Here is a 26,512-nt window from a genome sequence, read left to right as displayed (position 1 = left end):
CTCCATACAGCAAGACACGCAAAGAGGTATCTCGAAGATAATCCAACCTGTGCAAGGATAAAATAGTCGTGAGTATCGTGATCGCTTGGCGCAGTAAATGCTTGAAGACCGACGCTGAACTATAAAACGAGGAATCAAGACTAATCTATGGTGATGGGTCCCTCGGTGATCAACCTGCGCTTTTTCTTCTTCTTGGACTTTCTCTTGCTCTCCGAGGGCGATGCATCTTCATTGTCCAATGTATGAACTGGTGAAGAGAATGTCATGGGAGACTCATTTCTAGCACCAGATGATCTCTCATTTTCATCGTCGGATATGGTTGAAGGACGTGGTCGTTTCTTCTTTTTCTTCTTCTCGCGCAATGCCAGCGCAGGATTGGCCTCGGCCATCTCAGTATAGTTTGGGAGTGGGGCGGCATCTGATCCTGCAGGGCTCTGTTCACGCTTCGGTGATTGTATCCCACTGGCTGGGAGAGAATCTAGCGCCTGCACTATGGATTGCTGGGATTCCAAAGAATCTTTGAGCGCATTAATTTGCTCTGACAAATCCCGATGATCGGCCGACACGGATTCCTCGAAGCGGCGGAAGCGATCATCGAGGGATTGCAAATCCTTTTTATTTAAGGTGATTTCTTTCATCACGACTTTCATCTGGTTGAGGCCACTGGATAAGTTTTGGACCTGGTCTTTCAATTCGCGGAAGGATTCATCCAACTCAATTTTGTTTTGACCATCGGCCAACTCTTTGCCTTTAAGATGGTCTTTAATTTCAGAGATGTCTTCTCGATATTGCTCAGTAAGAGAGTCGAAGTTGGCGTGCAATTGCTGAAGTTTGTCTGGCAGAGCGCGTACACCCTCTAGCTGTTCAGTGAGAGCAGAGACCTGATGGGCTACCTTTCCAAAGGACTCCCTGAGATGGGTTACTTCTGCTGAACGCTGGCCGACGTCGTCTTGAAGGCGGTTTACCAAAGCCTCCTGACTATTTTGGGCCTGAACAAGCTGCTCAATGGTCCTTTTCAGAGATGATATTTCTTTCTCGGCTTGATTTCTCAAGGTTGTGATCTGATCTGTCAATTGGCCTGCAGAGGGGTACATCTCTTGCATGGCAACGACCATGTTCTTTACGACCATTTCAGTGGAAAGATGATTGTAACGCGTCTCCAGGGAATGAAGGCCGACGCGCACACTCTCGAGTAAGCGATTGGAATCTTTTAATGCCATGTCGATTGTGTTGATTTTCACGTCTGTCGTGCGAATTTGCTGAAGAGCTGCTGCGGGGTTCCACTGGCTCATTTTCTCCATATCTTCAGCGAGGCGGCTGGAGGTCTCTTTCAACGATTGTATCTCAGCTTTATCCACGGCTGCTGCACGGTCCAACTGGCTCATTTTCTGTATTTCTCCAGCGAGGCGGCTGTAGCTGTCTTTCAGTGACTGTATATCTACAGCTCCTGCACGGTCCGACTGGCTCATTTGCTGTATTTCTCCAGCAAGGCGGCTGTAGCTGTCTTTCAATGACTGTATCTCAGCTTGATCTACAGCTCCTGCACGGTCCAACTGGCTTATTCTCCGTGCTTCGTCGGCAAGGCGGCTGTAGCTGTCTTTCAATGATTGTATCTCGGCTTTATCGACGGTTGATTTCTTAATCTCCTCCATTTCTGCGAAATGGAACTCGTCTTTCATGGCCTGAAGACTTTGTAATTGCTGGAGTTGTTCTGACAAATTCTGGACTGTCGACTGCAAGGATGCGTCAGGTCTGGGAATCTTGGATAGATTGTCTTCGACATTCTTCAAACGCAACTCAATACTAGATGCGTCAATTGGAGCTGTCGCTGGACCCTCCGGCGGAATTACCTGGACCTTTTCTATTGGGGCCAGACGCTCCTGGATTTCTTTGAATTTCTTCTCAAAAGTAGTAGAATTATCGTTGCTGGCATCGAGACGTTTCTGCTGCGCATCGATACTTTTGTTTACTCTTTCGAGAGAACCCGAATATTCCTCCTGTGCCTTTTGCAAAGAGCTCAGCTTGGCATCCAAGGCCATAGTGATTCTTTTCAACTCCTCAACTTCCGATGAAACGTGTTTCAGTACGGTTTCCTGAGAGGGGAATTGAGCAATATCTGAACTCAATTTATCAACGCGTTCCTTAATCTCTTTTTCGTATCTCATCTGAGCGTGGATAGAAGTCGCATGGTTGCCGGAAGTCTTCTCGAGCAGGACAACACGATCCTGAAGCACCTTCATCTTGGTCTCTAACAACTGATATTTCTCACGACTCGCATCTGATTCCGAATCTCCCACTTGCTTCTTGAGCGCCCGAATTTCATCCCGTAGTTTGTTTATCTTCTCGTCCGAATCAGAATGGTTGCGCAGAAGCAAAGGCACCCACTTGGTCGTGAGAGAATTTTCTAGCTGGCGATAGTGGGCTTGGTGTTTAGTGATAGTCTCATCCATTCGTGTCAACTCAGAATCTTCATCCTTGCGAGCTTGCTGGAAAAATGCTGTGGTTGATGGGAAATTTGGCGCAGCTTTTGCCTTTCGCAGCAGACCCTCTGTCGTGTCCTTCTTCCTCAGCAATTTATCCTTTTCGACTTCTCGAGTAGCAGTGTCAACAGCAGCTTTGATCAATTCTGAGAGGGTGCGAATGAATTGATCTCCAGGAGACCCATCTTGCCTGTCAATAGGCGGAGGATTGTTCGTTGGTCGTACGCCTAACTTATGACCATTAGGAGAACCCAATATGCCAGTATCTAGAGACGCTGGCCTGACTGGCGCTGGCCTGTTTCGACTAATGAGGCGAGGATCGCGTGAGGTGGGGGTATTTGGATTGTCGACATCCATTTTGTCTGCCATCTACACATCTAGAGGGCTAATCTATGAGAGTGCCCGTCTCTAGTCATGTGTAGCCCGCATCTGATGGTAGTTAGAGGCGAGAATGTAGCTTGTGCGCAACTGTATCTCAGAAAATTGATTTCTCTCATGTCGTCCTCAACTAGGCAAGGATCAAGACATCGACGCGTTGTAAGCGCGTAGACGGCAAGTTTGGCTGCCTCGGTGAGGGAAATCCAGACTGTGCAGACTTTTTTCTTTTCTGGAAAAATGAGCAAACAGTCGTAATAAAACAAAGTGAATCGTTGGCCAGCGAGCATGGACAAAGACAGGCGCATTTCGACAGGTCACAATATTCTGCCGGGCGGTAAGCGGGGCAGCTTCTCAAACTGTGCCTTTCTGCCCCGAACAGCTCTTTTATCTACACTCGCAAACTGAGAAGCTAGGATTGCGCGTTTCAGTTGGTATCAGTGTCGGTACAGAGGAGACTTAGCTGAACTACGAATCAATATGGCCGTGGTAAGTAACCTTACCAGAGCTCACATCCCTTTCATATGACTGATTTATATTACAGCCTATCTCAACCGTCGCGGAGACGAAGGAGCTCCGTGGTCTGAATCTCATTGCTGCTCATTCGCATATCAGGGGACTTGGCGTCGATGCGGACTCGCTTCAACCTAGAACATCTTCTCAGGGTCTTGTAGGTCAGGAAAAGGCAAGGAAGGCGGCCGCGGTTATATTACAAATGGTCAAGGAGGGCAAAATTGCTGGTCGCGCAGTTCTCATCGCAGGCCCTCCCAGCACAGGAAAGACAGCCATTGCCATGGGCATGGCCCAGTCTCTTGGACCCGACGTCCCTTTCACAATGCTCGCAGCCTCTGAGATCTTCTCTATGGAGATGTCAAAGACCGAAGCACTTACACAAGCCTTCCGGAAATCTATTGGCGTCCGAATCAAGGAGGAAAGTGAGATCATCGAGGGTGAAGTTGTGGAAATCCAAATCGATCGCAGTGTTACTGGGGTGAGTGCAGATTCTTGATTTCTCCTCTCTGGAAGTTCGGTTGCTAACCGGTGTAGGGAAACAAACAAGGGAAACTCACGATCAAGACCACCGATATGGAGACGATCTACGACATGGGAACCAAAATGATTGACTCAATGACAAAGGAGCGTGTGATGGCCGGAGATGTTATCTCAATTGACAAGTCATCGGGAAAGATCACGAAGCTTGGACGTTCCTATGCTCGTTCTCGAGATTATGATGCGATGGGCGCCGATACCAAGTTCGTCCAATGCCCTGAAGGAGAACTTCAGGTCCGCAAGGAAATCGTACATACCGTCAGTCTCCATGAGATCGATGTCATCAACTCACGGACGCAAGGGTTTTTGGCCCTCTTCTCTGGTGACACCGGGGAAATTAGAAGCGAGGTCAGAGATCAGATCAATACCAAGGTGGCTGAATGGAAGGAAGAGGGCAAGGCGGAAATCATTCCTGGAGTTTTGTTCATTGACGAAGTGCACATGCTCGATATTGAATGCTTTTCCTACATCAACCGCGCCCTGGAGGCGGAGCTTGCGCCCATTGTTATCATGGCCAGCAACCGTGGTCAAGCGCGGATCCGCGGAACCACATACACCTCTCCCCATGGACTACCCCTTGACTTCCTCGACCGTGTTGTCATTGTCAGCACGCAGCCATACTCTGCCGATGAAATCCGGCAAATTCTTGCAATCCGAGCACAGGAAGAAGAGATCGACCTCTCGGCGGACGCTTTGGCTCTCTTGACTAAGATTGGCGAGGAATCGAATCTCCGATATGCTAGCAATATCATCACCACCTCTCATCTCCTAAGTCAGAAGCGAAAGGCCAAAGAAGTTAGCATTGACGATGTACAGCGCAGCTACCGCTTGTTCTACGATCCTGCCAGGAGTGTCAAGTTCGTCAATGCATATGAACAGCGGTTCATAGGGGATCAAGGTGCTGTGAACTTTTCAGCTCCTGCAAATGGAGATGCCATGGAAATCTCATAAGGAGCGTTGGTCATATTGCTCCGTGAAGAAGATTGCACCAAAAATCAGGTAATACGACATGGCACTGTGGTGCTGCTTCCGAGAGCGCTGCTCTGGCTCTCTATCCTCTGCTTTCGTTTGATCCTTTTTGTTTTACATATCTTATGATGTAGGATAAGGCTGGCGCTTCTTCGAGCTCATGTGCATGGTTTGTTTGGTTTTGGGCTTCGAACTGGGAATAAAAGAATATTTACTTCAATGATAATCATGATGTTGATATGCCCTCCCAGAGGAGTATCCCGCCTCGTAAATTGCACATAGTGATTCGTTTTTAGGATTATGACTCAATCATTATCATAGGAAAGCGGCCTCGCTCGTCCAGTCTCCTGTATCGCCGACTTTTCGAAATTCGACGCCCTCGCCGAAATAGCCAGCACTCTTCCAAGACTCCATTGTCTGGCTGTCATATGGACCATGCTCGACACCGCCGTCTCGAGCGTCAGACCAACGAAATTGCCACATTACAGGCTCTTCTTCAGCACCGGTGGGAGCAGCGGACTCCGAGGGAGGATCGACCCAGTCCTCGCCTGTTTCTTGACGGTACTGTCTTTTGAGCATCTCACGCTCTGTGTCGTAGATATCTGTTTGTCCCCGTGTCATGAGGATATCCGCCGCGCCGGTAATGGTCTCTATCGCCTGCTTTCGAGAAGCCTCATTGGGGTCGTCTTCCGTCATTTCGGTATCCTCTGGTTGGGCCCGTTTTGCTTCGACCGGTTCTTGTTCTTCTTGGCTTGCCATTTCGGTTTCTTTGGAGCCGCTTTGCCTATCCTTGCCAAAGCCTCTAGAGCTGTTTCTCCCCGTTGCAGGTGAGTTATTAGGGTCCTCAGTGCATCGGCCGTAAGAATGCTGTCGTTCAATCGATCTCTCTCTTTTCTCTCAGCTTCTCTTTTCTCTGCTGCCTCTTTGGCGCGCCGTATATCCTTTTTCGATACTCCCTCCAGCCAAGAATCATAAATCTCGTCGGGATCTGCTGCTTTTCGGATATAATTTCCCTGATCATCAAATTTACCCTCTTCTTGCTCGGCACGCATATTGAACGCATCTAGCAGTGGCGCATGCTTCTTTTTAGCTCCGGCACCTAATTCCTCGTCCATGCCCTCCTCGAGCCTCGCACGGTCTTCGTCTGCAACATCGCTCTCACTTTCCACCTCATCCTCCTCGACTGTGTCCCCTGTTGCGTTCAGATCCGCGCGCAATGTCACTCCACCTTTCGATGAAGCCACCTGACCCTCAATCTCATCATCTCGCAAGAAACGCACGGTTTTCTTGTTCTTCCTCAGTGCCTCATCGGCATCTATTTCTTCGGCGCCGAAATCTTCCTGGAGCTCCGCGAACATGTCATCGTCTTCAGCGTCGTGTTTCGCGCGACTCCTCTTCGCCTTGGCCTCGATCCGCGCGCTGAACCCTTCATTTTCACTGTCGGAATCGTAGCCATCGAGGTTCACGGCCTTGCGGCGCACTTGTTGTCCGCGACGGCCGATCTCGTCTGCGTCTAATACCGGGTCATCGTCGAGCGCGTCCGGTGCAAGATTGGAGGGATTCCGTAGATCGAAGCGTGGCTTCTTGTGTTCAGATGGGCCGTTCAGATCGTCTTCATCATGGTGGTGTGTGCGCGTAAAGTCTTCACCTGCCCGCTTCGGGCGCGGTTGAGAGGACATCATTCTTGATGGAAACGACGATGAGGAGCAAAACTAGTTCAAAATGAAGAGATAGATTATCAAATCAGGAGCAGTAGACATCCCAGAAACTCAGAAATAATGGAAGTTGAGTCTATGAGCTTGATTAGAGCTGCTGCTTGATGCTGGTTTCCTGCCTTTTCTGGGGTCGGCTCGGAAAATCATTGCGGAGGCATTTGCGTCACTGTTGGTCCAACGATAAGAAGCAGCTGCTCTAGCTTCCACCATCTCCAACGGCCAACAGTGGGGGATTACTGTTCCAAGGTACAGATTTCTGTCATACTTGCTTTGCTATCCTTCAGAGAACGACTTGGATATACTGTGAGATAGAGCCAAGTATTCAGATCTCCTCAAGTCCAATCTTCTTGAACTTTCCCTACTCGCAACCCTCACAATGGTAAGCTCACGTTCAGCTCAACTTTGAGCTGCAAGTTTCACAAGACCTGACAACCTCAGTTTCGCCCTGGCTATTGGGACGACGATCCGATGGAGGGGGTCCTAGGCTCCTCCATGCTCCGTCATGGAGCCGCTACACGCCGCTTCGATGAATATTACCGCTGTTACCCCGTCGCGATGTTGCCTGGTCCAGAGAGAGAAAACGTCAACCATGGCGGCAAGGTGATCATGCCTCCTAGTGCTCTAGACAAATTAACTAGGTTACATATCACATATCCCATGCTATTCGAGTTGCATAATGGTGCAAAAGAGAGGATGACGCATGCGGGTGTTCTGGAATTCATTGCTGAGGAGGGGAAAATTTATCTGCCATTCTGGGTTAGACAGACCATGTTCTCTTTTAATGATATATCGACACAGCCGTCACTGACATCTTCTGGTCTCTCTATAGCTCATGCAAACTTTACTACTCGAGCCTGGTGACCTAGTTCAGGTCAAATCAACCGATCTTCCTCCCGGCCAATTCATTAAACTTCAAGCCCAGTCAACCTCTTTTCTTGACATCAGCGATCCAAAAGCAGTGTTAGAAAACGCTTTTCGGAATTTCTCCTGTCTCACGAAGGGCGATGTCTTCACTTTTGCTTATAACGACCAGGTCTACGAAATGGCGGTTCTCGAGACCAAGCCATCGAACAACACCAACGCCGTCTCTGTGCTGGAAACTGATCTAGAGGTTGATTTTGCACCGCCAGTAGGGTATGAAGAGATTCAACGCCCGAGTGGCACCAGCACACCCCTCAGTGGGGTAAGCGGTAAGCTCCCCTCTGGGGTCTACTTCATCCGCACGGGACAATGGCTCAAGCGATCAACTACGCGGCCATTGCTCCAGAGTCCACCGACGCAGCTGCAGGTGCAAAAGCAGTATCATCAAACTTTCTTCTTGGAGGGCAGCGCTTGAATGCGAAGAAGGGTAGTAAAGCCCGACTCCTAAGCCTTCAACGCCGGTGCCAGGAGCTACGAATCCTCAGCACCCACCCCCTGCTAGACGCACCAATGGCCCACAGCCACTTAGGCTTCCACACAACCAGCTATTTTTGGGATATGCAATAAAGCCTGTCAAGAAGCGTGGGGAGGACGGACAGGCCATTGAAAAGCCGCGCTTTCAGGGAACAGGCCAGACATTACGAGGAAAGAAGAGAGAGCCAGGAGACTCCGCTACGCCGACGTCAGGAAGTGATGCGGAAAGTCACAAGGGCAAAGAACGCAACCAGAAGTCTCACGGGAGTGGGCGAACCCTTGGCGGTACTAAGCGCTGATTTTCAGGTCGATCACTCTCTCAGATACAATGCTTAACGACTTCTGTATTCATTTCTTCCTGCAAGGCGGCAAGAGATTTAGTCAAGACGGCTTCATATCAAGCATAGCAAGGCTGGCCGGCGTTTAATAGGGATCATTTTCTTTCATCTCTGTTCCATTCTAGACTATGGACGCCCATCATTACTCTATTTTTCCTCGTAATTCTCCATCAGGAAAGGCGATCACCATAGGTGTCTCTTCACTGTGTTGGTTGACTGCTGTAATCGGCAGTCTCACGAGAGCGGGTGGAGCTTGCCGAGGCTCAACTATGTCACCCGCAGCCATCTCTTTGGCGAGAGCTGCTGTTCTTAATCAAAGCCACCCTCTACTTCTGAAAACAAAGATAAACTCTCGCTCTGCTTCACCAGCGGCAATCGTGATTCGCGGAGACATCGTCGCGTTCCGATAATGGTGTCGTCGACTTGTCAGATTGTATCTAGTGGAGCTATCGCGTGAGCTTTTAGTGCGGCTTGACACATTGACACTAACAACACTTCATCACAGAAGTGTCTCCCAAATCTCCTCAAATACCAATTGGGATTTCTCTTCCAGTGACCAAGTGGACGGTCAGGCGTCTGCCTTCTTATTCTGAGGCTATCGCATAGATACCGTCGGGACCAAGCAAACCTCCCTCGCTGATCTCCACAATCACAATGACTCCAAAAGTTCAGGAGAATCCGCTGGCCCCTTTTGTCAAACTCTCTTCGTCTGTTTACCTCCAAGACCCTGTTGGAGCTGTTGGTTACTCTGGGAAGCAACCCAGAGTTATAGTTCTTGCTTTCTGGATGAACGCTTCCTCACGCGCACTAGTCAAGTATGTTGTCGAGTATAGACGCCTAGCACCCTCGGCCAGAATAGTCTTCATTCTCAGTTCCTCAAACGATTTCATGCTTCACGCTTCCCAGAAGGCGCAGCATGTCCGTCTTGCTTCAGCTGTGGAGGCCATCCAGGCCTCCGACGTTCCTGAAGGTCCAGTGTTTCTGCACATGTTCTCAAATGGGGGCGTCGCTTCCACCACCCATTTCCTTGCAGCGTACCAGAAAGCAACAGGAAAACCGCTGCGTGTTTCATCGATGATCATAGATAGCGCTCCTGGAAATGCAACAATATCCTCTGGTCTCAAGGCGTTCTCGTTCGTGCTGCCCAAGATGTGGCTTTTGCACTATTTGAGTAAATTCTTGCTATTTGCCGTCCTGGCAGTGGGGTCTTTGGTACTAAGACTCACCCGGACTCCTGATGCTGTGAGCCGTGCTCGAAATGCGATAAATGATCATGGTCTGGTCCGGGGAGCGAGTCAGAATAATAGCCCGGCACGTTGCTACATTTACTCCGTTGCGGATGAGCTAGTCGACTGGAGAGATGTCGAACAACATGCCGCGGACGCGCAGGCCAAAGGTTGGGTGGTTCAGCGCGAGAAGTTCCTTGAATCACCGCATGTCTGCCATATGAGGTCGGATCCTGAACGGTACTGGAACATTGTGAAGACATACCTTGAGTCGCCTGCATCGAAATAAACGGATGATTATGGCAGGAGTCTTGTCCTTGCGCTTCAAACAAGCCCAGTCGCCTATTCGTTACCACACAGACGTCAAAGATTCTCATCATTACCGAGCATCTGCGGTTGCTTTGAAGTTGCCTTCATCGAATCTGGCACAATCGGCTTTAGTTATAATGTATAACCACACTACTTCGCTCCGATGTGACAACCCATTCCCAGTCCGGAAAGTTGATCGAACCATGGCTTCCAGCAAGAACCACGGATCCAAAATTGATAGCAACCTTCGTGTCTCTGACTTTTCTCCCTTTACTTCGCACTCTGGTAAAACGTCCTATTGGTCACTCTTTATGACTTCATTCCTCCTACAGCATTATCGAAGCAAACGGAGCAGAATTCCGCCAACTTATCCCATCAGAAACTATGTCCGGTCATCGTTGCGAAGGACAGCCAGGCTCTTTGGGAAGCAGCGGCTCGCTCTAGATCCTCGCTCTGGCTGACGATGGTCAATCAAACCGTTCAAGGCAAACATCATACTACAGTCACAATGACTCTGAGCTCTATGTCAACACGTCATGAACCTAGTGTGTCCGATCATTTTCTCTCCATTCTTCATGCATGGGATCTGCGCACTCATTGTGAAGGAGTCAGTCTTAAAATACATTGTCGTGGCGACCTCGTCAAGGGCGACTTGAGTTGAAACGAGATTCATAGACAGCGTGGCAGGTGTGTGTCCACAACTACCCGGAGAGTTCTTATCGTCAGGCAAAGGACCAAATCATCTCAACGCAACGTGTACTGATAGAGTCTATGTGGCAGCGAGATTTCGAATCCGCCAGCAACATGTTTCAAAGTGCACCCAGGCAGGAGCCCTTCATAGTCGTTCCAAAAATCCAGGACAACAAGTTTTTACTGCCTGGATTTGGCCTGCCGCTTGATTATGCACCGATGGAGCAGAACATCTATGGTGTCCAGAACCGGAGCCTGTTTCCAACAAGTCTGGACGATCGGGATATCGCAAAAGGGGACGTCGAGTAAGGCACAACCCAGTCTGACAAGCTGGATTCAGCATTTGTTCATCAACGTTTCTGATTGAGCGCAGTCAACCTGTTTTGACCCTCCGTGAAATAGGAATGGTAAAGGTGATGGAGCGCATTACAGATATGCCTGATTGGCATAAAAAGGTGTGTTTGCTCCTTTTCTGACTCGGCTGAATCGCGTCCTGCTTGCCATCATGCGAAGCCTCAATTCGGCCACGCTTGTTTTTCTGAATCAACTCGACTAACATTTCGAAAGGTATTCAATCCTGAGATTGCCGAAACATGGAAGAAAGAAGCAATGGCGGGCCCGGAAGATATCTCAAAGAACATGGCCGACTGGATTATCGACGAGCTTCAATTCAAAGCGGTCATCTACGAGCATACCAATGTCATCACGTTGTACAACGGCGACGTTTCCAAGTCAGACCACAATGTGCCGGAATCATTTCAGGCTCAATTCTGCCAGGCAACCAAAGTTCTTGAAGACGTGCCACCGGGATTGAAATTCTATAACCCGGGGAGCGACCATGTGCAACGCGACCTTGCCCCGATCGCATTCTTTCCTCTTGTGTATGGGCGGACACGTATTCTCAAGGATGGACTCATTGGATTGGATGATGCATTGGACACCATGGGCCAAGGGGAGGTGATCCCTGTCCCTCCGGAGACGATCACGCGTGAAGACATGGCTTGGAGAGTCGCCGCTCGCGCTGACATCGACGCGAAGCCTTTCAGTCGCAGGTTCCAGGTTCTCCCATTTGACCTTGAGTTGAAGGACGACGGCAGGTGGCACATTATCAGTTATATCAACAACCTACACCCGGTGCGTCACCGCAACATATACAAGCTGATTGAGGACCTGTTCAACATGACAGTTCCTCAGTGGAATGCATCCCTGACTCCGCTCAAGGATATGCTCCACTCCCGTGCACGGCTTGAGTACAAAAAAGCCCAGTACCATCCCATTTCAAAAGAGGTCGAGGAACAAACGCCTCAGCCAAAACCCGGCGAGGCGGAAGTAGAGTATCACGATAGACTGGATGCGTGGAGGATGGAGCATTGGAGAGCCGTCCAACCCGATGCTGGGAGATTCATTCCCTGGGCTGTACCACCCTGGATGATGTCCTTTCTGCCACCGGATCTTCCGACCCCGGTCCGGATTGAGCAGGGTGTTGAACTGAACAGAGACTATGGAAAACGGGGGCTACAAATGATTTGTAGAATCACCAGTTACGATCTGACACCTGATCATCCGTACACTGAGTCGGGCTATCACTGCGAAGGGCAGATGGTGAGTTTCTTTCGCAATTGCAAGATCCAGTGCCGCTCTTTTACTGACCGTCACCGTAGAATGAGCATGTGACCGCAACAATGGCTTACGTCTTCCACCTCGACAACGTGGAAGTTCCCTCGCTGGAATTCCGGCAAATCTCTGAATCCGCCAGCCTGACCGAGGTCGAACACGACCCGGACGACACAATCTGGCTGAAACAAGTCTACGGCCTGGAAGACGGAGAATCTACCGTCCAAACTGTCGGCAGGATCAAAACGCCCCTCGGCCGAGTCATCATTGTGCCGGCAACCATCCAGCACCGTGTGAACCACTGCGAGTTGATTGACAAAACCAGGCCTGGCTCCGTCAAGGTGCTCTCCCTTTTCCTAGTCGACCCGAACATCCGCATCATTTCGACGGCCAATGTCCCGCCCCAGAGACTGGATTGGACCTTTGACGGAGTCGACCCCAGGAACTGGAAGGGCTGGATCAGATGCTGCAGCAACTCACCGTTCGGTTCTCGGAGAGGAAGGAGAGCCTACCAATCTCTCTGAACGAGGCTAGGAAACTCCATGACGACGTCTTTTGGGAGAGGGTTCGGTTCACCAAGTATCAGCAGGTTGCCTTCGAATCAAACGTAGTCATTCTTTAATGCTGGCCGCTGTGTCCTGCACTGCTCATCGACAGAATGTTATTTCTATCTACTGTGTTGCCTTCTTAATTAAATTCTAGATCTAGACTCCAGTTTCAAAAAATTACACATCGACGAAGACAAAAGACTCATTTGGAAGGATCCACATTCCTAGTTTCTAGTCCTGCAAAGACCATTTCTATCCAAATGCTATGATAACAGTATCTAATGAAAACCAAATCGCCGTGCGCTATGCATGCAAACTACATGTACGCGGTAGATGAGTACATAATCAAATGACCTCGAGCGCCAAACGACCGACAACGCACTTTTTCGTGGACATCAAACATCAAACACATGAAACTTTTCCTTTTTGTACAAAAGCTGATACCAAAGCCGTGCAAGACGGTTTCAACGAGAGACAGTGAGAGGAGGTCATTACTAAGTTCCCTTCCACTCGGGGAACTCATCATCGAGCTTCAGGCGAGCAGTCACGTTCATACTCATCAATTCCTGAATGAGAAGCTTGGCCGCGTAGGGGATCGTCATCTTCACGACGCTCCGCGAGGACTTGCACCGCTGACACCAGTTCAGATAGCCCATGAAGCCGCACTGCTCGCAGACATCAATCTCGTGGCGATCGGAGGAGATCATGAGACGCTCAAGAAGCAGTTGGCTGGTTCCGTAGGCGATAAGACAATCACGCTCCATCTCTCCAAGACGGAGACCACCGTCTCGAGAACGACCTTCTGTGGGCTGCCGGGTCAGAATTGCGCGAGGTCCGCGCGCACGCGAGTGCATCTTGTCTTGCACCATGTGCTTGAGCTTCTGATAGTAGATGGGGCCGGTGAAGACGTAGAATGGAAGGGCTTCGCCGGTGATACCGGACGTGAGATAGTCTTTGCCACCGTAACTGAAGCCGTGGTCGATCAGAATCCGCGAGGCCTCCTCCACGGGGGTGCCGCCGAAGCAGGTTCCGTAACCGTGGTGGCCGGCAAGCACACCGGCTTTTCCAGCGACGAGTTCCAGCATTTTCCCCACTGTCATACGGGAGGGGAAACCGTGCGGGTTCATGATGATGTCGGGATTGATACCGGCATCTGTGAACGGCATATCTGCCTGGTCGGCTATGATACCAACGACACCCTTCTGACCGTGGCGAGAGGAGAATTTGTCACCTACTTCCGGTCGACGGGTTTGGCGAACAAGAACCTTGACGAGTTGGTTCTCGTTCTCCTGTACGGAATACATGACCTTGTCAATGTATGCAGGGTCGTGAAGCTTGTAAGTCATGGGCGTCGGTGTATACTGAACTGGTCGGCCAGCATCGGAGCCGATTCCCGATAGGTTGGACTGCTCGGGTGTGCTCTTGTTGATATAGACCTCGCCAGCATTTACCTGTTCACCGACAGCAGCCAGACCATCTGCTTCAAGTAGTGCATGCTTTCTGATGGGTGCACCATTCTCGTACGTTGGGGGATTGAGTCTGTCCTTTGTACCGTTCGAATAACTCTTCAGATTGGTCACGTACTTCCGGAACACTTGGCAACGACCGAAGCCACGATCGACGGAACCCTTGTTCAAAACCAGGGCATCTTCAATATCGTAACCGGAATAACTCATGACCGCCACCATAGCATTCTGACCGGCGGGAAGTTGATCGTATTTGACCAGTTCAATTGTGCGTGATTTGACCATGGGCTTCTGTGGGTACACCATGAGGTAGAGGATAGAATCGATACGAAGGAACTGATTTGACGCAATGGCTCCAATAGCTTGTTTACCCATCGCACACTGATATGTGTTACGGGGCGATTGGTTGTGGTGCGGGTACGGGATCAAACCAGCGACGGCTCCAAGCACCGTAAACGGTTCGATCTCCAAATGTGTCGTTGTATCTGTAATGTCCTTCTCATAAAGAGCGATCAAGGAGTCGTTCTCCTCGTTGACATCGAGGTATTCGACCAATCCCTGAGCCAAGAAATCATCGAATTGCATCGTGCCATCACGCAGTTTCTCCAAGTGGCGGGCTGTGACGAGGGACTTGCCATTCTCAACAACGATGAGAGGTCTGCAAATCCGTCCATCGTCAGTGGCGATATGCACTGCACACTGGTGATGGTTGATGTAAATGCTGACAAACTCCGAGATACGACCCATGCGCCGTAATCTGCGGAAAGCGTTGAGGAAATATTTAGGGCGACGAGTAAGTGCTATCGGCGTTCCGTTGATGGAAATTGTGTAACTGCCGGGGTGTATAGCTGTTTACCACCCAAGGCCATAATGTCTTCAGCTCCGAGCATAAAAACGAGGTTTTTAATTGGACCCTCCTCATCATTCGTCGTGATATGGGTCATGAGCGCCAAGTTCTTTACCAAACCACAGGCTTCACCTTCAGGGGTATCTGCTGGACAAAGCATACCAAATTGAGACGGCTGCAGAGCTCTGGGGCCACTGACTTTTCTGGTCTTTTCGAACTGACTGCTGATACGGGTCATCATACCCAGCGCGGCGATGTAGCTAAGCCGACTCAGAACATGGGTAACACCGGCACGCTCCATGCGAAAACGTTTCAAACTCCAGTTACCCGTCGAGATGGCACGGTTCATGCCCTGAGTGATATGGTTGCTGTGCATACTCATGACAGTCCACGCATCGAATTGTTCAGCGCGGTTGCGCTTATTCAACACCTTATCGATGTTCATCTTGATGTCAAAGCAAAATTTCTTGAACAAATCTTCAAAAAGAAGAGCAAGAAGCTGCCCAGCCAATTCCAGACGTTTGTTTCCGAGGTAGTCCCGATCATCAACCAGAGATGGGTCATTCTTGGCCATCAGAACTCGACGCGCCATGTGAGCGACGTATACCGCCTTTGGCCGGAAGTTCATATTCTTGACTTCAATGTGGGAAATGATGACAGAGGCGATGGCCTCGACGGCTTCTTGAATGTGAGTTCGACGATAAGACGACTGTTTCCGGTTGATCTTAATCCTTGCACCGATCCAGTCCAACGCTTGTTGTTGAGTGTATATTCCCAATTTGATGCTTTCTTCGAAGTTGATGGCAAAATCATCCTGGTAAAGGCTGTCGACACCAGCAACTAAAAGCAACATCTCCTGCTCCGTGTGAATGCCCATGGCTCTGAGAAGAATGACGATGGGAATGTCTTCGCTGAGGACGTTGTGCTTCACGTAGAGCTTGTCCTTCTTGAGGATAATATAACTCTTGGATTTACGCTCGTTGGACGAACTGTAGAGGCAGGTTAGATAAGCGGGAAACTAAAACGGTATGGGCCGAGAAGACAAAGAACAACTCACCTAGTGACGGACGCCTGAACAATTTCCTTCTTCGGATCGGTTTCGACGATGATTCTGTTCTTGCTCAACTGCTCCTGAACGAGAATAACCTTCTCTGTACCGTTGACAATGAAGTATCCACCAGGGTCCAGAGGGCACTCGTTCAACACCGTCATCTCCGAAGGGGTCTTGTTCGCCAACACACACTTTGAGCTTCGAAGCATGATTGGCATTCTGCCAATCGACACGCCTTTCCGAGTAACCCTCTGACGCCCACGAATGTACTCAAAATTGACCAAAATAGGGGCCGCATAGGTTGTATCACGGAGGCGGCACTCGTGCGGTGAAACGTCCGACGGGGTAGCACCGGGCGTGACATCCTGGGGCTCGTCCGCACGGCACGGCGAGCCGACGTAGATATCTGTAAACTTGATATAAAAGGTGTGATCGATGTCGCTACGGATAGTAGAGCTGGACTCGACGATCTTCTTCAGTTGCACTTCGATAAAGTAGTTGTATGAGTCAATGTGCTGCTTCACCAATCCTTTCACCTTCAGGAAAGCCGGCAACAGGTTCCATTTATCCTTGGCAGTGTTGATTGGGTCCGTAAGTGATTTGTTATAGTAGAACGGTTCGAGAAGGGCATCGAAGGGATCTCTATAACGGTAGGTCGGTCCTGAAGGCTCATCCGCGCGATCATCCTGCTCAACGTTCTCCGCGGCCGGCGCTGGGTTTGTAGGTGGTTTCGACTGAATAGAACGTCTTCTCTTGCTAGAAGCGTCAGTAGACCCTTTCCTAGAAGGAGCTGCAGACTGTTTGAATCCAATATGATCCGTTAGCACGAACAAGGATACTGAGACGATTGTGCGGAGAAACTTTTGCCATACCTCAGAAGGTTGCGCAGATCGCGCCTGACTGGCCGCAGCGGGCTGTGGCCTCCTACGAGGAGGCATTGACGCTGTCGAAATACACGATGCTGCGATATGGTTGTGATAAATGACGAGTCTAAAAAGACAAGACTACTGAGGAATTATCATGGTGTTTCAGAAATATTTGCTGGGCAATTTCTTATCGTCGAGGGGAAGATCCGAAATCCGCATTAGAAATTCCATGTAGAGCGGAGGGGCGGTTATGTAAGCAGAATAGCTATCCACAAAAGGCTAGCCTAAGGCAAAGCTTACAAACTTGGTGCTAACCAGATATGACCTGATATTCGGCTACAGCAGTGGCTCTTATAGTTCCATTTTGGGTCCTTCATCCATCTCCTACGAAACGACTGTACAGACAGAGCTTTCAAAGAGTAAGTGTATAGATGACGTCGTCCCGAATCAAAATATAAAAATTCGACATTGAGAAATACGAGATGAGCCGACTTTTGCCTATCTGGATTCGAGACGGAAACCTGCAATGGAGAATACCTTCAATTTGTAGCGGACATGCAATTGTCTAATACTACCGTAACCATTGGACAACTTGAAACAATGTGAGACCTAGCTATCATGAGTGAACACTAAGGAAAGTCAGGCTCCATCAAACGGCCTCAAGGAAGTATAATTGTGAGACCGCTGCATAGCAATGTCTTCCAGGAATACTACAGTGGCGCTGCAAAAGGGCATGAAATTGTACGCAGAGAGAGAAATCGAGCCTAGACAGCTTCAAGGGTTGTTCTTCTCATGCTGTGTTGAAACCCTTTGAAGCGAGACCACTGGTTGGAGTTAGTCTTATGCACGATCAATAGAGTGGCTGGAGGTAAGCTTACCGAAGTCCTCGAGAGATCTCTGTTTCACGCTTCGGCTAAAGCTTTTACCATTCATGAGATTGTCAAAGCCCGTCGAGCCCTGCAGCAGGTAATAAAGACCACCCATGATGCAGAAAACACCAAACGAGAAGACCCAGATACGGACAACAGCAACAATCGAGGTTTGGCCACCGACGAACCAACCGAATATGCAGAAAAATGTAGCCACGAGATCGACAACTAGAATGGCTCCTGTCAATTGCCAAGAAGGAATTGATGACCAGAAGGGCCCGTTCGCGCGGGTGATGAAAATGAGCCAATTCTCGGTCAGTGATATCTCGAGGAACAGAACCTCGTCGCGTTCTCCGAAATTCTGGATGATGCCACCTTCTTCGCCACTGTTCATGATAGTGGTAAGCGCAACCCACGTCCCTGCGGCAAGTACAAGACCAAGGAGAATAGACATGCCCCATAGCTTGGGGAGGTTCCACTTCACAGGGGTCTTGGAGTACGGGGCGTTATCGTAGGCAATGGCAAGTGTGGCAATATCAGCAAAGATGGCGATGAAAACAACGAGCTGTAGGTTGAGACTTTCATTCAAGATTGCAATCCACAAGCCCAGAAAAATCTCGAGGTGCAACGACAAGGCTATCCGATACACCACATATGCATACATGCGGTGAAATATCTGACGTGAAGTCTTCAATGCATCAATTATGGCAGACAGGCCGGGAGCAAGGAAGACAATATCAGCAGCAGAGCGCGCCGCATCAGAAGATCCTTCAACGGCAATACCAGTGTCAGCTTTCTTGAGCGAAGGAGCATCGTTGACGCCGTCACCCGTCATTGCCACAAGGTATCCACGTTGCTGTAGAATCTCCACAACATTGTATTTGTGCTGCGGGAAGACCTCCGCGAAGCCGTCGGCAGCTTCGACAAAGTCATACACCTCTGATCCAGGCATTGTTCCTCCACCTCCGAGACCGAGCCGCTCCGCATTATACACATTGGTGCCGAGCCCAAGTTGACGTGAAGTCTCTCGAGCAATTCCCACCGCATCACCGGTTAGCATTTTGATCGAGAGCCCCAGGCTCTTCGCCTCACTGATGGTTTTTGCAGTGTCGTGTCGCGGAGGGTCGGAACATGGCATGATACCGAGGATCTCCCAACTGCCCTGATCGCGTCTCCGAGCAACTCCAAGCGAACGGAAACCGCGAGTTGCAAATTCAGCGACTTTGTTCTTGTATGCAGTATCAATCTCCTCTGGAATAGGATGGTCCTCCTCGACGGTCTTGAGAACGAACAGAGGCGCGCCTTTGACACACGTCATTCGGCGACCTTGGGGCGACTGCACTACGGCTGTGACTTTCTTTGAGACAGGATCAAATGGATGGAATTCCAGCACCTTGTATTGCGTAAGCGCAGCTTTTGCACGCGGATAATGTCGGAGTGCTTTGAAAAATGCTTTGTCAATGGCATCCATGCCCTTCTTCTTCCTCGAGGCGGCCAAGCAAGCAGTCAACATGAGATCGTCCGGTTCAACCCCAGCAACAGTGTACGGCTCCGACAATGATAGCTTATTTCTTGTCAGTGTGCCAGTCTTGTCAGAGCAGAGGATCTCGACACCAGCCAAAGACTCAATCGCTGATAATCTTTGCACAATGGCCTGTTTCTTGGCTAGGTACGCAGCACCTACCGCCATTGTAGTCGTGACAACGGCAGGGAGACCGACAGGTACACCGATAATCGTAATGGCCAAGGTGAACTCGAGTATCGTAATGATGCCATTTGAGCGGTAGAAGGACGAAACCCACACAACAAGCAAGGTTATGATGACCAGGACAAGGAGAACGGCGCCGATACCATTGAGGACCTCGGTGAAGTGACCTGATCCAGAGGATGCAGCATTAACCAATGCGGCAGCCTGTCCGACGAAGGTATAATCACCAGTGGCGGTAATAACAATTATTGCTCGACCACGCTTGACGGCAGACGATGCGTAACAGGTATCTCCTTTGTGTTTGTCAACTGCCAGAGATTCACCAGTGATCGAAGATTGGTCCACCTGAATAAGGCTGGACGACACTATCCGGCCGTCGGCTGGTACAATTGTGCCCTTCTCGAGTCAGCAGAGCTCATCCTTCATCTGCATTGGAGCTTTGGTAGTACATTACCTCCTCGATTCTGACTATATCTCCAGGCACGATCTCCGAGGCGTCAATTTCGTTGAACTCTCCTTCGCGGCAGACAATTGCTTTGAGAGCGAGTGTTTTCTTGAGCTCATCGACAATGGACCCGGCCTGAAATTCCTGAATAAAGCCCACAGATGCGTTGAGCAAAAGAAGCGCACATATGACACCGAAATCCACCCAATCTCGAAGCCCGGCGGCCAAGACAGCAGCGCCCTGTGCTCACAGAATCAGTCGTCATTCTGAAGAGATGAACATAAGTAGCATGATGGTTTCATACCTCCATTACAAATTGGACAGGTCCAACGAAGAAGGACAAAAATGTGAGCAGAAAGTTTTCCTTTTCTTCCTTCATCCGATTGGGGCCGTACTTTCTCCGTCGATGCTGAGCCTCGATTTCGCTAAGACCTTTTTCTGGGTCTGTCTGTAGCATCTCATCGGAAACACGACGAGTAATGACACCTGTGTCAATGGCTATATCATCATCCACGTCAACGTCACCATCCACTGTTTGGAGATCGTCAATGAGGGCGTCCATGTTCTCCTCTTCGGCATCTTCATCATCGTCCTCGTCTGTAGGGATCGGCTTCTTCTCCTTGCTGGCCACAAGAGGGCTCTTGGTGTTCACACCACTGAGCCTCCGAACAGGTACTGCGTTTTCCTGGCTCAGAAGGGCCCCAAGAGGGTCCCTGCCGAACTGACCACCCATTGTGAAAGATAATACAGTAGAAAAAGGTAGACAGATTGAGACGTATAACGTATAGAAGTATACAATATGACTCGTAGAACGATCCACAATAGACCATAAAAAACCATCTGTGAGAGGCAGTAGAAACAGATGTTGACGGAGTCACCCAAACGAGTGATCACAGAGCGAGGGATTGATGGCGGAAGGCGCTGACAACCCATTCAGGGAAGGAAGCAACCGTAAGCGATAAAGGAAGGGCCTCATCATCTCCTTCTTCACAATGTTCAGTCAAAAGAGATAGAAATCAGGGTTTAATGGAATAGGCGAAGCAGGAAAGGATGGGGAACATGGATCGACTGAGTGTCAGGTCTTGTATTACCTCTTTGAAGACACCGTCTAACCATCTGGTTTCTGTGTACAGTGCTCATTTACATCCTATCTGAATCTTCCATCCTTACTTGGAACTCCACATATACGCGGTGCCTCCATTGACATCTGTGGGATATAGGTTCATCTTCAGTCTGGAAGCCAAATACTCGGTGGTCTGTTTCAACAATGGTAAGTCAATTTCGCAAGCACCTGTGATTCAAGCATGATAGAAACACATCTAAAAGAGCACCAGCAATGTAATATCAACGAAAGACTGCATTTGAAGTACAGAGAGAAGATCCCCCGTGTTCCCTTCTGGCTTATTGAAGCGACCGATCATAGAAAGGGAAGTACGGTCTGATGAAAAGCTGTCCTTGATGGATCGCGTGAGGAAATAGTACTGACGCCTCAATCCAGCCAATTGGAGACGCTCCTCAAATACTTCTGCTTACGTAACCGGGTTTCTGCGGTGGACGTCATTGCGGCCACAGGGCACACAGCTGCCTTCGATGAATCTATATCAGAGAAGTTTCACGGCCGGCAAATAAACTTGAATAAAGAGATTTTTGGAGAGAAGTACATGCTTCTCTGAGTGTCAAGCTACAACAAAACTAACAACGCAAAAATTTCACTCCTGCACATTTGCACTCCATGAGAACGCAATCACTGTGGCTTCGGCGAGCTCAGCTCACCTTCATTTGATAATCTTCATAATTCGGGTATATTCAAAGAAATCTCTCTGCATAGACCGGAGTCCTAATTCTTAGGTCATAGTCCTGGCCGTTGCTTATCCTTGGCTCGGCACCATGAATCGGGAGATTCCAGGGTTCTACTATGGTACGTGAATGTTCTCTCGTGATGGTCTACAGTCAAAGGTTATGTCTGCGAGCTGGGACTCATGACTTGGACTCTCATTGATACCAAACAGATCCCGACAAGAAGAAGTATTTCAAAATTCAAGCTAGTCATAAAGCTGCCCCAGGAGCACAGTACTCAAAGGATGCAGTCAAGAGGAAACGGGTCGAGCATGAGGTTGTAGATTTGATCTTAAGCTTCCAAATGGACCATGGAACTGATTACTTGATAGAAACGCCAGAGGAAAGTCCACCTCACTCGGAGACTGGCAAAGGAGAAAATCAGAAGGTCGCCGTTCGTGAGAAGTCCCCTTCTCGGATTTGAACGAGAAATTGGAGCGCAACAGATATCAAAGCCTGTGCGACAAGAGCAACAAGGTCTCACATATGCTAGCCAAATCAGTCGAAAACAGCTGCATCGTTTTGAACCGTGGCCAAGTGATTATACCATTAAGCATGTGCTACGCAACAACCGTTCTGGCATCCTTATTGCCAGTGAGTTCAAGCCCGGCCTCGTATTTTCATTCCCGGCGCTGATTGCTTCCAAAGGTGGCCACCGTGGTGGTGAATCGTCGGTCTCGTAAGTTGATGCTCTCATATGCGGTTTGACCGCATTTTTCTTCATTGACACTTCCATCAGAGTATGCTTTCCAGACACCGACCAAGAGATATGGACATATAATCGGACGATGGAGCGAGTGCTCTTCCGAGAGCCGTACAGAGTATGTGTTTATATCGCTCTTCCCAAAACGATTTAGTGATGTAACACGCATGCTTATACGCCATCGTACAATCTCAGCTCTCTTCTATCTCCTTGAGCCATACCGGATACTTGCTGTAAGTCCGACTAGAATCCACCAAGGGATCAATCAGCTAACAAGATCAGAGCCACAATGGATAGTGGTCCAAATGGCGACTCATTCCTCGCTCCACGTATGCTGCCTGACCTCGGTGAAGGCGGCGATTATCGTTGGCCTGCTTTCTGTACGTACATGTGTCCTGCTGGCAGTGTTTGGGGAGCGAACGTTGATTGACGTTCATCCCAAACTAGTCGCCCATCCAATTCGCATTCGTACTGAGTCATCCTTGTGGTGCTCGTCACCGTGTCCAGAGGGAGACAAAGCACTCTTTGCGATTGGCACTTCCGATGGCCTGTATACTCTAGAAGGATTGGGAAGTTATTGGACTCTATCCAAGAAGCCGTTCGCCAGCGATGTCTCCAACGGAAAGCCAATTTTCCATCGACGTACAGATTCCTCTCACGCACTTGTTACTAGCGTTGAATGGCTGTCTCCGACTGTCATCGCTGCTGGTCTGAAAGACTCAACCGTCTTCCTTCACGATCTCCGCAGCGGGGGGACTGCAACACGTCTACAACACCCCCATGCAGTCACGAAGATCAGGAACCTTGACCCTTATCGAATCGTCGTGGCAGGGATAAACTCGGTACGCACTTCGGTCATGTCCTTGTCTTTACATCCCAAAGAATGAAGATTCCCCTTTTCTCCGTTCTAAAGAGAAAGCAAGCTAATGATGATATCTATAGCTGCAAATGTACGACATCCGGTACGCACCTAACGGCCTACAGCGCAATCCAAGACCCAATCATCCCCGTCACACTTCAACCAGGCCGTATCTCTCATTCTCCGATTTTTCGCCGGAAGTCATCCCCGACTTTGATATCAGTCCTGAACTTGGCCTTCTGGCAAGCGGTGAGGTCATTGACCTTTTTGATCTCAGGCAAGCCTACTAATTCTGCGTCAATAGCTTCCGACGAGCGCAAGGTTCAATTGTTCTCCCTTCGTACTGGAGAACAAGTCTCTTCACCTCTAACGAAATACCAATACGCAAATCCTATTTCCTCGCTACGGTTTGAATCTGGTGATGGATCATCGCACGGGCCTCAGACCCCCACTCTACTGGTCTGCTCTAGTGCTACGGTTGACGAGTGGGTTTGGTAGGTAGATTCTCCGGATATTGGCATTCCATGACGGATAATATGAGCCTAGAACTAGGCCTTTTATTTTTTGAGTCATCGCGTTATCATGAGTTATGATGTAACATCACTTCTGTGGATATAAGCCAGCAATGGGTACTCTAATGAATGAACCCATATAGTCGACTGACCGTCTTCAATCCAATCCACCTGCTAGCCATTCCCCAACTTCCACCCCGATCCCCTTGGCCATTTCCCCGATCCAATCGCCAGAGACATTAACACACCATTTCTCACCAGCATCAGAGGTCGTATTACCGCCGCCCGAACCCCCAGCCCCCGCTCCCATGCGACTAGAGCTATCCCGACCCGCCGCAGGCACGACCAGCCGCAGACGCCGGAGCGTAGCCAGCTCCGCGTATATCGCATCAGCCACAGCCGTCATACGGATAGGGTTTGCAGGAGGATTAGGGTCTATAGCATGGTAGATAGCTATTAATCGCTCCAGAGGAAACGGACGGGCAGTGAGGATTGTAGACGGGCCGGTGATACCGGGGCGCCTCCGGAGGTAGTAGCTGAGGTGGTCGCGAAGGCGGACTCGAGCGTCGACTTTGTGATACGCGTCTTCTGCCTCTTACCCTTCTTGCCTGGTGTGGAGGCGTTTTGGCGGGCTGCTCGGGCGTCTTCGGCCTGCGCCTGGGAGAGGAGTTTCAGGCGTCGTCTGTGATGGGCGCGCTTGTTGCGGGCCGATAGTGAGGACGAGGAGAATTTGGAGAAGAAGATCGTGTCGAGGCGTTGAGGGGTGTGTGAGGCGAGGTAGGCGGAGGTGAGGATTAGAGTAGGGAAGTAGGGAGGGAAGGCAGTGGGGAGGGGCAGACGCTGCGGTCAGCGAGGGTTTGAGGAGGCTGGAGCCGGCGCCGTTGGTCGTGGGCGCGGAGTCCTCGGTGACGATGTGGTGCACCAGCGCTGCTTCGCCTTGCTGGCGGAACAGCGCGCGGTTCTTGACCAGCAGCCGGGAGAAGTCCCATTCGTTGCCTCCCGGGGCTGTCTCGCCGGTGACGATTGGCGAGACGAACTGCGGCCAGAGTTTCTCGCATATTGACCGGAAGGTAGGTATCGAGCTGGCCGTGGGCCCGACCAGCGAGTCGTAGACGGCCGATACGAAATGGGGGTATAGCTTCGCGGCGGTTTCCTGCGGGAGTCCGTAGACACGGGGTGATTCGGAGTTCAGGATGATGGTAGTTGCCTCTTTGCGCGTGTATGGAGGGAAGCTGATATGCGGGACAGCGGCAGACTGCAAGAAAAGAGGGCGCGGTGTCGAGCTGAGGATCAAAACGACACACAGCGAGGGGATCTACTCATCGGCAAAGAATCGAGTCAACAACCACCGCCCACACCACTTGATTCACTCATAAACAAAGCGACTTACCACCTCCCCAAGCCTAGCCAGCGCAGCAAGAAGCGTCTGCGGCGCCTCCCGCTGCCTATCGATCTCATCCAGCACAAGCACAAACTTCTCTGTCTTCTTCCCGGCATTCGAAGCGAGGGACTCGGCAAGCAGCACCGCGAGCGTACTAACATGCTCGCACCGGCCCTTTCCGAACTTCTCCCACTCATCCTTGAGGCCCAATGCCTCCAGCGTCGCCCAAAGAATCTTCGTCAGTAGATGGCGACCTGTGATACACTCCGTGCTCCGAACAATGGCGTGCGGCACCGCAAGGGCGGAGAGGACGGCGCGGACAATTGTTGACTTGCATGTCGCGGAGATACCGTGGACGACAACCGTAGAAGGACTAGATATCCCAGGCTAGAAGGAACCGTTAGTCCAAATGCAATATGTATCCCATCTCTTAGCGCGGATGAACAAGCTCAACGGGATTGAACAAACGTACTCCAAGTAGACAGGCGAGCTGTCTGGTCTGGATCTCACGACACGGCCATCGCTGGCTGATTGACCGGAGATTGTCCGCGCGGAGCATAGGGGTAATGGAGGATAAGTGAGAGCTGCCTACGCTCCAAACTCTGAAGCTAAGCAATGAGGTGTATGCCGTACGCAAATAATGTGGTTGTGTACCTCTCCAACTCACTGAATTAAATGATTGGGAAGACGCGCGCAGAAGCCTTTCACATGCCAAGTCACGTGCATCTCCGTACCGCTTATATGTAGACGAGCGACAACTCGAAGATGGTGTCTGGTCTACAAGTTTGTACAAGGGTAATCGTGATTGCAAAGCATATGGTACTTAAAAGTATGGGTACATCTATTCTACCGAATGTGCTATTGTGACAATCATGAAAGAAAACGGCAGCGATCAGAGATAAGACTACAAAAAAAAACCTGAACTGGCAAAACAGATAGAGAACGTTGCCAGGGCCATATTTCCTTGCTGAGAAACGGAGCCGGCTCAGGGACCAGTCTCACGTCAAATCCAATGACTGCCCTGCCCGCGCGGTTGGAGGAGCCAGGCTCCTTAACCAGCAGCACTGCCAAAATCTCAATGAGATCGTCCATCACAAGTAAAACAAAGAAAAATGCCAAAAAAAAAAGACAGATCTGGAATAGAAAGAGCTAAAAGCACATGTGGGGGTCGTAAAAGATGTTGTATGCATGTGACACAAGATTGCAGTAGCAGAGGCCAATATGCAGGATAGTGTTGCAAAAAGTACAAGGCATAATGCA

General features: G+C 50.0%; 10 protein-coding genes across 10 annotated transcripts; 5 read left to right on the top strand and 5 right to left on the bottom strand.

Moving 5' to 3' along the window:
* Window positions 1–140: 140 nt before the first annotated feature.
* P174DRAFT_435103 (uncharacterized protein) lies at window positions 141–2,837 on the bottom strand (the record flags this gene model as incomplete). Its single annotated transcript, XM_024825913.1, has 1 exon — window positions 141–2,837. The coding sequence occupies one exon, from the start codon at window positions 2,835–2,837 to the stop codon at window positions 141–143; it is 2,697 nt and encodes an 898-aa protein (XP_024678336.1).
* A 418-nt stretch (window positions 2,838–3,255) lies between these two features.
* rvb2 (RuvB family ATP-dependent DNA helicase reptin) lies at window positions 3,256–5,115 on the top strand. The gene is made up of 3 exons (XM_024823743.1): window positions 3,256–3,344; window positions 3,400–3,846; window positions 3,903–5,115. Exons 1-3 carry the CDS (start codon window positions 3,336–3,338, stop codon window positions 4,854–4,856), a joined length of 1,410 nt encoding a protein of 469 aa, XP_024678335.1. The 5' UTR covers window positions 3,256–3,335; the 3' UTR covers window positions 4,857–5,115.
* Window positions 5,116–5,189: 74 nt separating this feature from the next.
* Window positions 5,190–6,553, bottom strand: P174DRAFT_424911 (GYF domain-containing protein; the record flags this gene model as incomplete). The annotated part of the gene is made up of 2 exons (XM_024825239.1): window positions 5,190–5,717; window positions 5,828–6,553. 2 exons carry the CDS (start codon window positions 6,551–6,553, stop codon window positions 5,190–5,192), a joined length of 1,254 nt encoding a protein of 417 aa, XP_024678334.1.
* Window positions 6,554–6,965: 412 nt separating this feature from the next.
* Window positions 6,966–8,283, top strand: P174DRAFT_464146 (polyubiquitin-binding protein UFD1; the record flags this gene model as incomplete). Its single annotated transcript, XM_024830350.1, has 5 exons — window positions 6,966–6,968; window positions 7,028–7,345; window positions 7,419–7,746; window positions 7,785–7,940; window positions 7,979–8,283. 5 exons carry the CDS (start codon window positions 6,966–6,968, stop codon window positions 8,281–8,283), a joined length of 1,110 nt encoding a protein of 369 aa, XP_024678333.1.
* A 693-nt stretch (window positions 8,284–8,976) lies between these two features.
* On the top strand, window positions 8,977–9,837 carry P174DRAFT_424909 (TMEM53 family protein; the record flags this gene model as incomplete). Its single annotated transcript, XM_024825238.1, has 1 exon — window positions 8,977–9,837. The coding sequence occupies one exon, from the start codon at window positions 8,977–8,979 to the stop codon at window positions 9,835–9,837; it is 861 nt and encodes a 286-aa protein (XP_024678332.1).
* Window positions 9,838–10,661: 824 nt separating this feature from the next.
* P174DRAFT_464144 (DUF4246 domain-containing protein) lies at window positions 10,662–12,783 on the top strand (the record flags this gene model as incomplete). The annotated part of the gene is made up of 5 exons (XM_024830349.1): window positions 10,662–10,852; window positions 10,921–11,002; window positions 11,115–12,149; window positions 12,209–12,556; window positions 12,604–12,783. 5 exons carry the CDS (start codon window positions 10,662–10,664, stop codon window positions 12,781–12,783), a joined length of 1,836 nt encoding a protein of 611 aa, XP_024678331.1.
* A 163-nt stretch (window positions 12,784–12,946) lies between these two features.
* P174DRAFT_445635 (DNA-directed RNA polymerase III core subunit RET1) lies at window positions 12,947–17,108 on the bottom strand. Its single transcript, XM_024828390.1, has 4 exons — window positions 16,946–17,108; window positions 16,080–16,870; window positions 15,032–16,011; window positions 12,947–14,975 (listed from the first exon to the last, which is right to left on the bottom strand). The coding sequence occupies exons 1-4, from the start codon at window positions 17,009–17,011 to the stop codon at window positions 13,204–13,206; spliced, it is 3,609 nt and encodes a 1,202-aa protein (XP_024678330.1). The 5' UTR covers window positions 17,012–17,108; the 3' UTR covers window positions 12,947–13,203.
* A 405-nt stretch (window positions 17,109–17,513) lies between these two features.
* P174DRAFT_454742 (plasma-membrane proton-efflux P-type ATPase) lies at window positions 17,514–20,694 on the bottom strand (the record flags this gene model as incomplete). Its single annotated transcript, XM_024829260.1, has 4 exons — window positions 17,514–17,763; window positions 17,818–19,912; window positions 19,971–20,201; window positions 20,266–20,694. 4 exons carry the CDS (start codon window positions 20,692–20,694, stop codon window positions 17,714–17,716), a joined length of 2,805 nt encoding a protein of 934 aa, XP_024678329.1. The 3' UTR covers window positions 17,514–17,713.
* Window positions 20,695–21,576: 882 nt separating this feature from the next.
* P174DRAFT_507388 (uncharacterized protein) lies at window positions 21,577–24,028 on the top strand. Its single transcript, XM_024831376.1, has 11 exons — window positions 21,577–21,761; window positions 21,817–21,879; window positions 21,971–22,074; window positions 22,130–22,391; window positions 22,446–22,476; window positions 22,537–22,618; window positions 22,696–22,733; window positions 22,783–22,880; window positions 22,948–23,342; window positions 23,443–23,608; window positions 23,664–24,028. Exons 2-11 carry the CDS (start codon window positions 21,849–21,851, stop codon window positions 23,855–23,857), a joined length of 1,401 nt encoding a protein of 466 aa, XP_024678328.1. The 5' UTR covers window positions 21,577–21,761; window positions 21,817–21,848; the 3' UTR covers window positions 23,858–24,028.
* On the bottom strand, window positions 23,869–25,905 carry P174DRAFT_445632 (origin of replication complex subunit 5 family protein). The gene is made up of 5 exons (XM_024828389.1): window positions 25,725–25,905; window positions 25,262–25,639; window positions 24,782–25,186; window positions 24,431–24,711; window positions 23,869–24,392 (listed from the first exon to the last, which is right to left on the bottom strand). The coding sequence occupies exons 1-5, from the start codon at window positions 25,809–25,811 to the stop codon at window positions 24,029–24,031; spliced, it is 1,515 nt and encodes a 504-aa protein (XP_024678327.1). The 5' UTR covers window positions 25,812–25,905; the 3' UTR covers window positions 23,869–24,028.
* Window positions 25,906–26,512: the final 607 nt, after the last annotated feature.

This window comes from Aspergillus novofumigatus (assembly GCF_002847465.1).
Source record: "Aspergillus novofumigatus IBT 16806 chromosome Unknown P174scaffold_9, whole genome shotgun sequence".
NCBI classification, from domain to species: domain Eukaryota; kingdom Fungi; phylum Ascomycota; class Eurotiomycetes; order Eurotiales; family Aspergillaceae; genus Aspergillus; species Aspergillus novofumigatus.
Note: the sequence above shows the minus strand (reverse complement) of the source record. Positions and strands in the feature narration are given on the sequence as shown.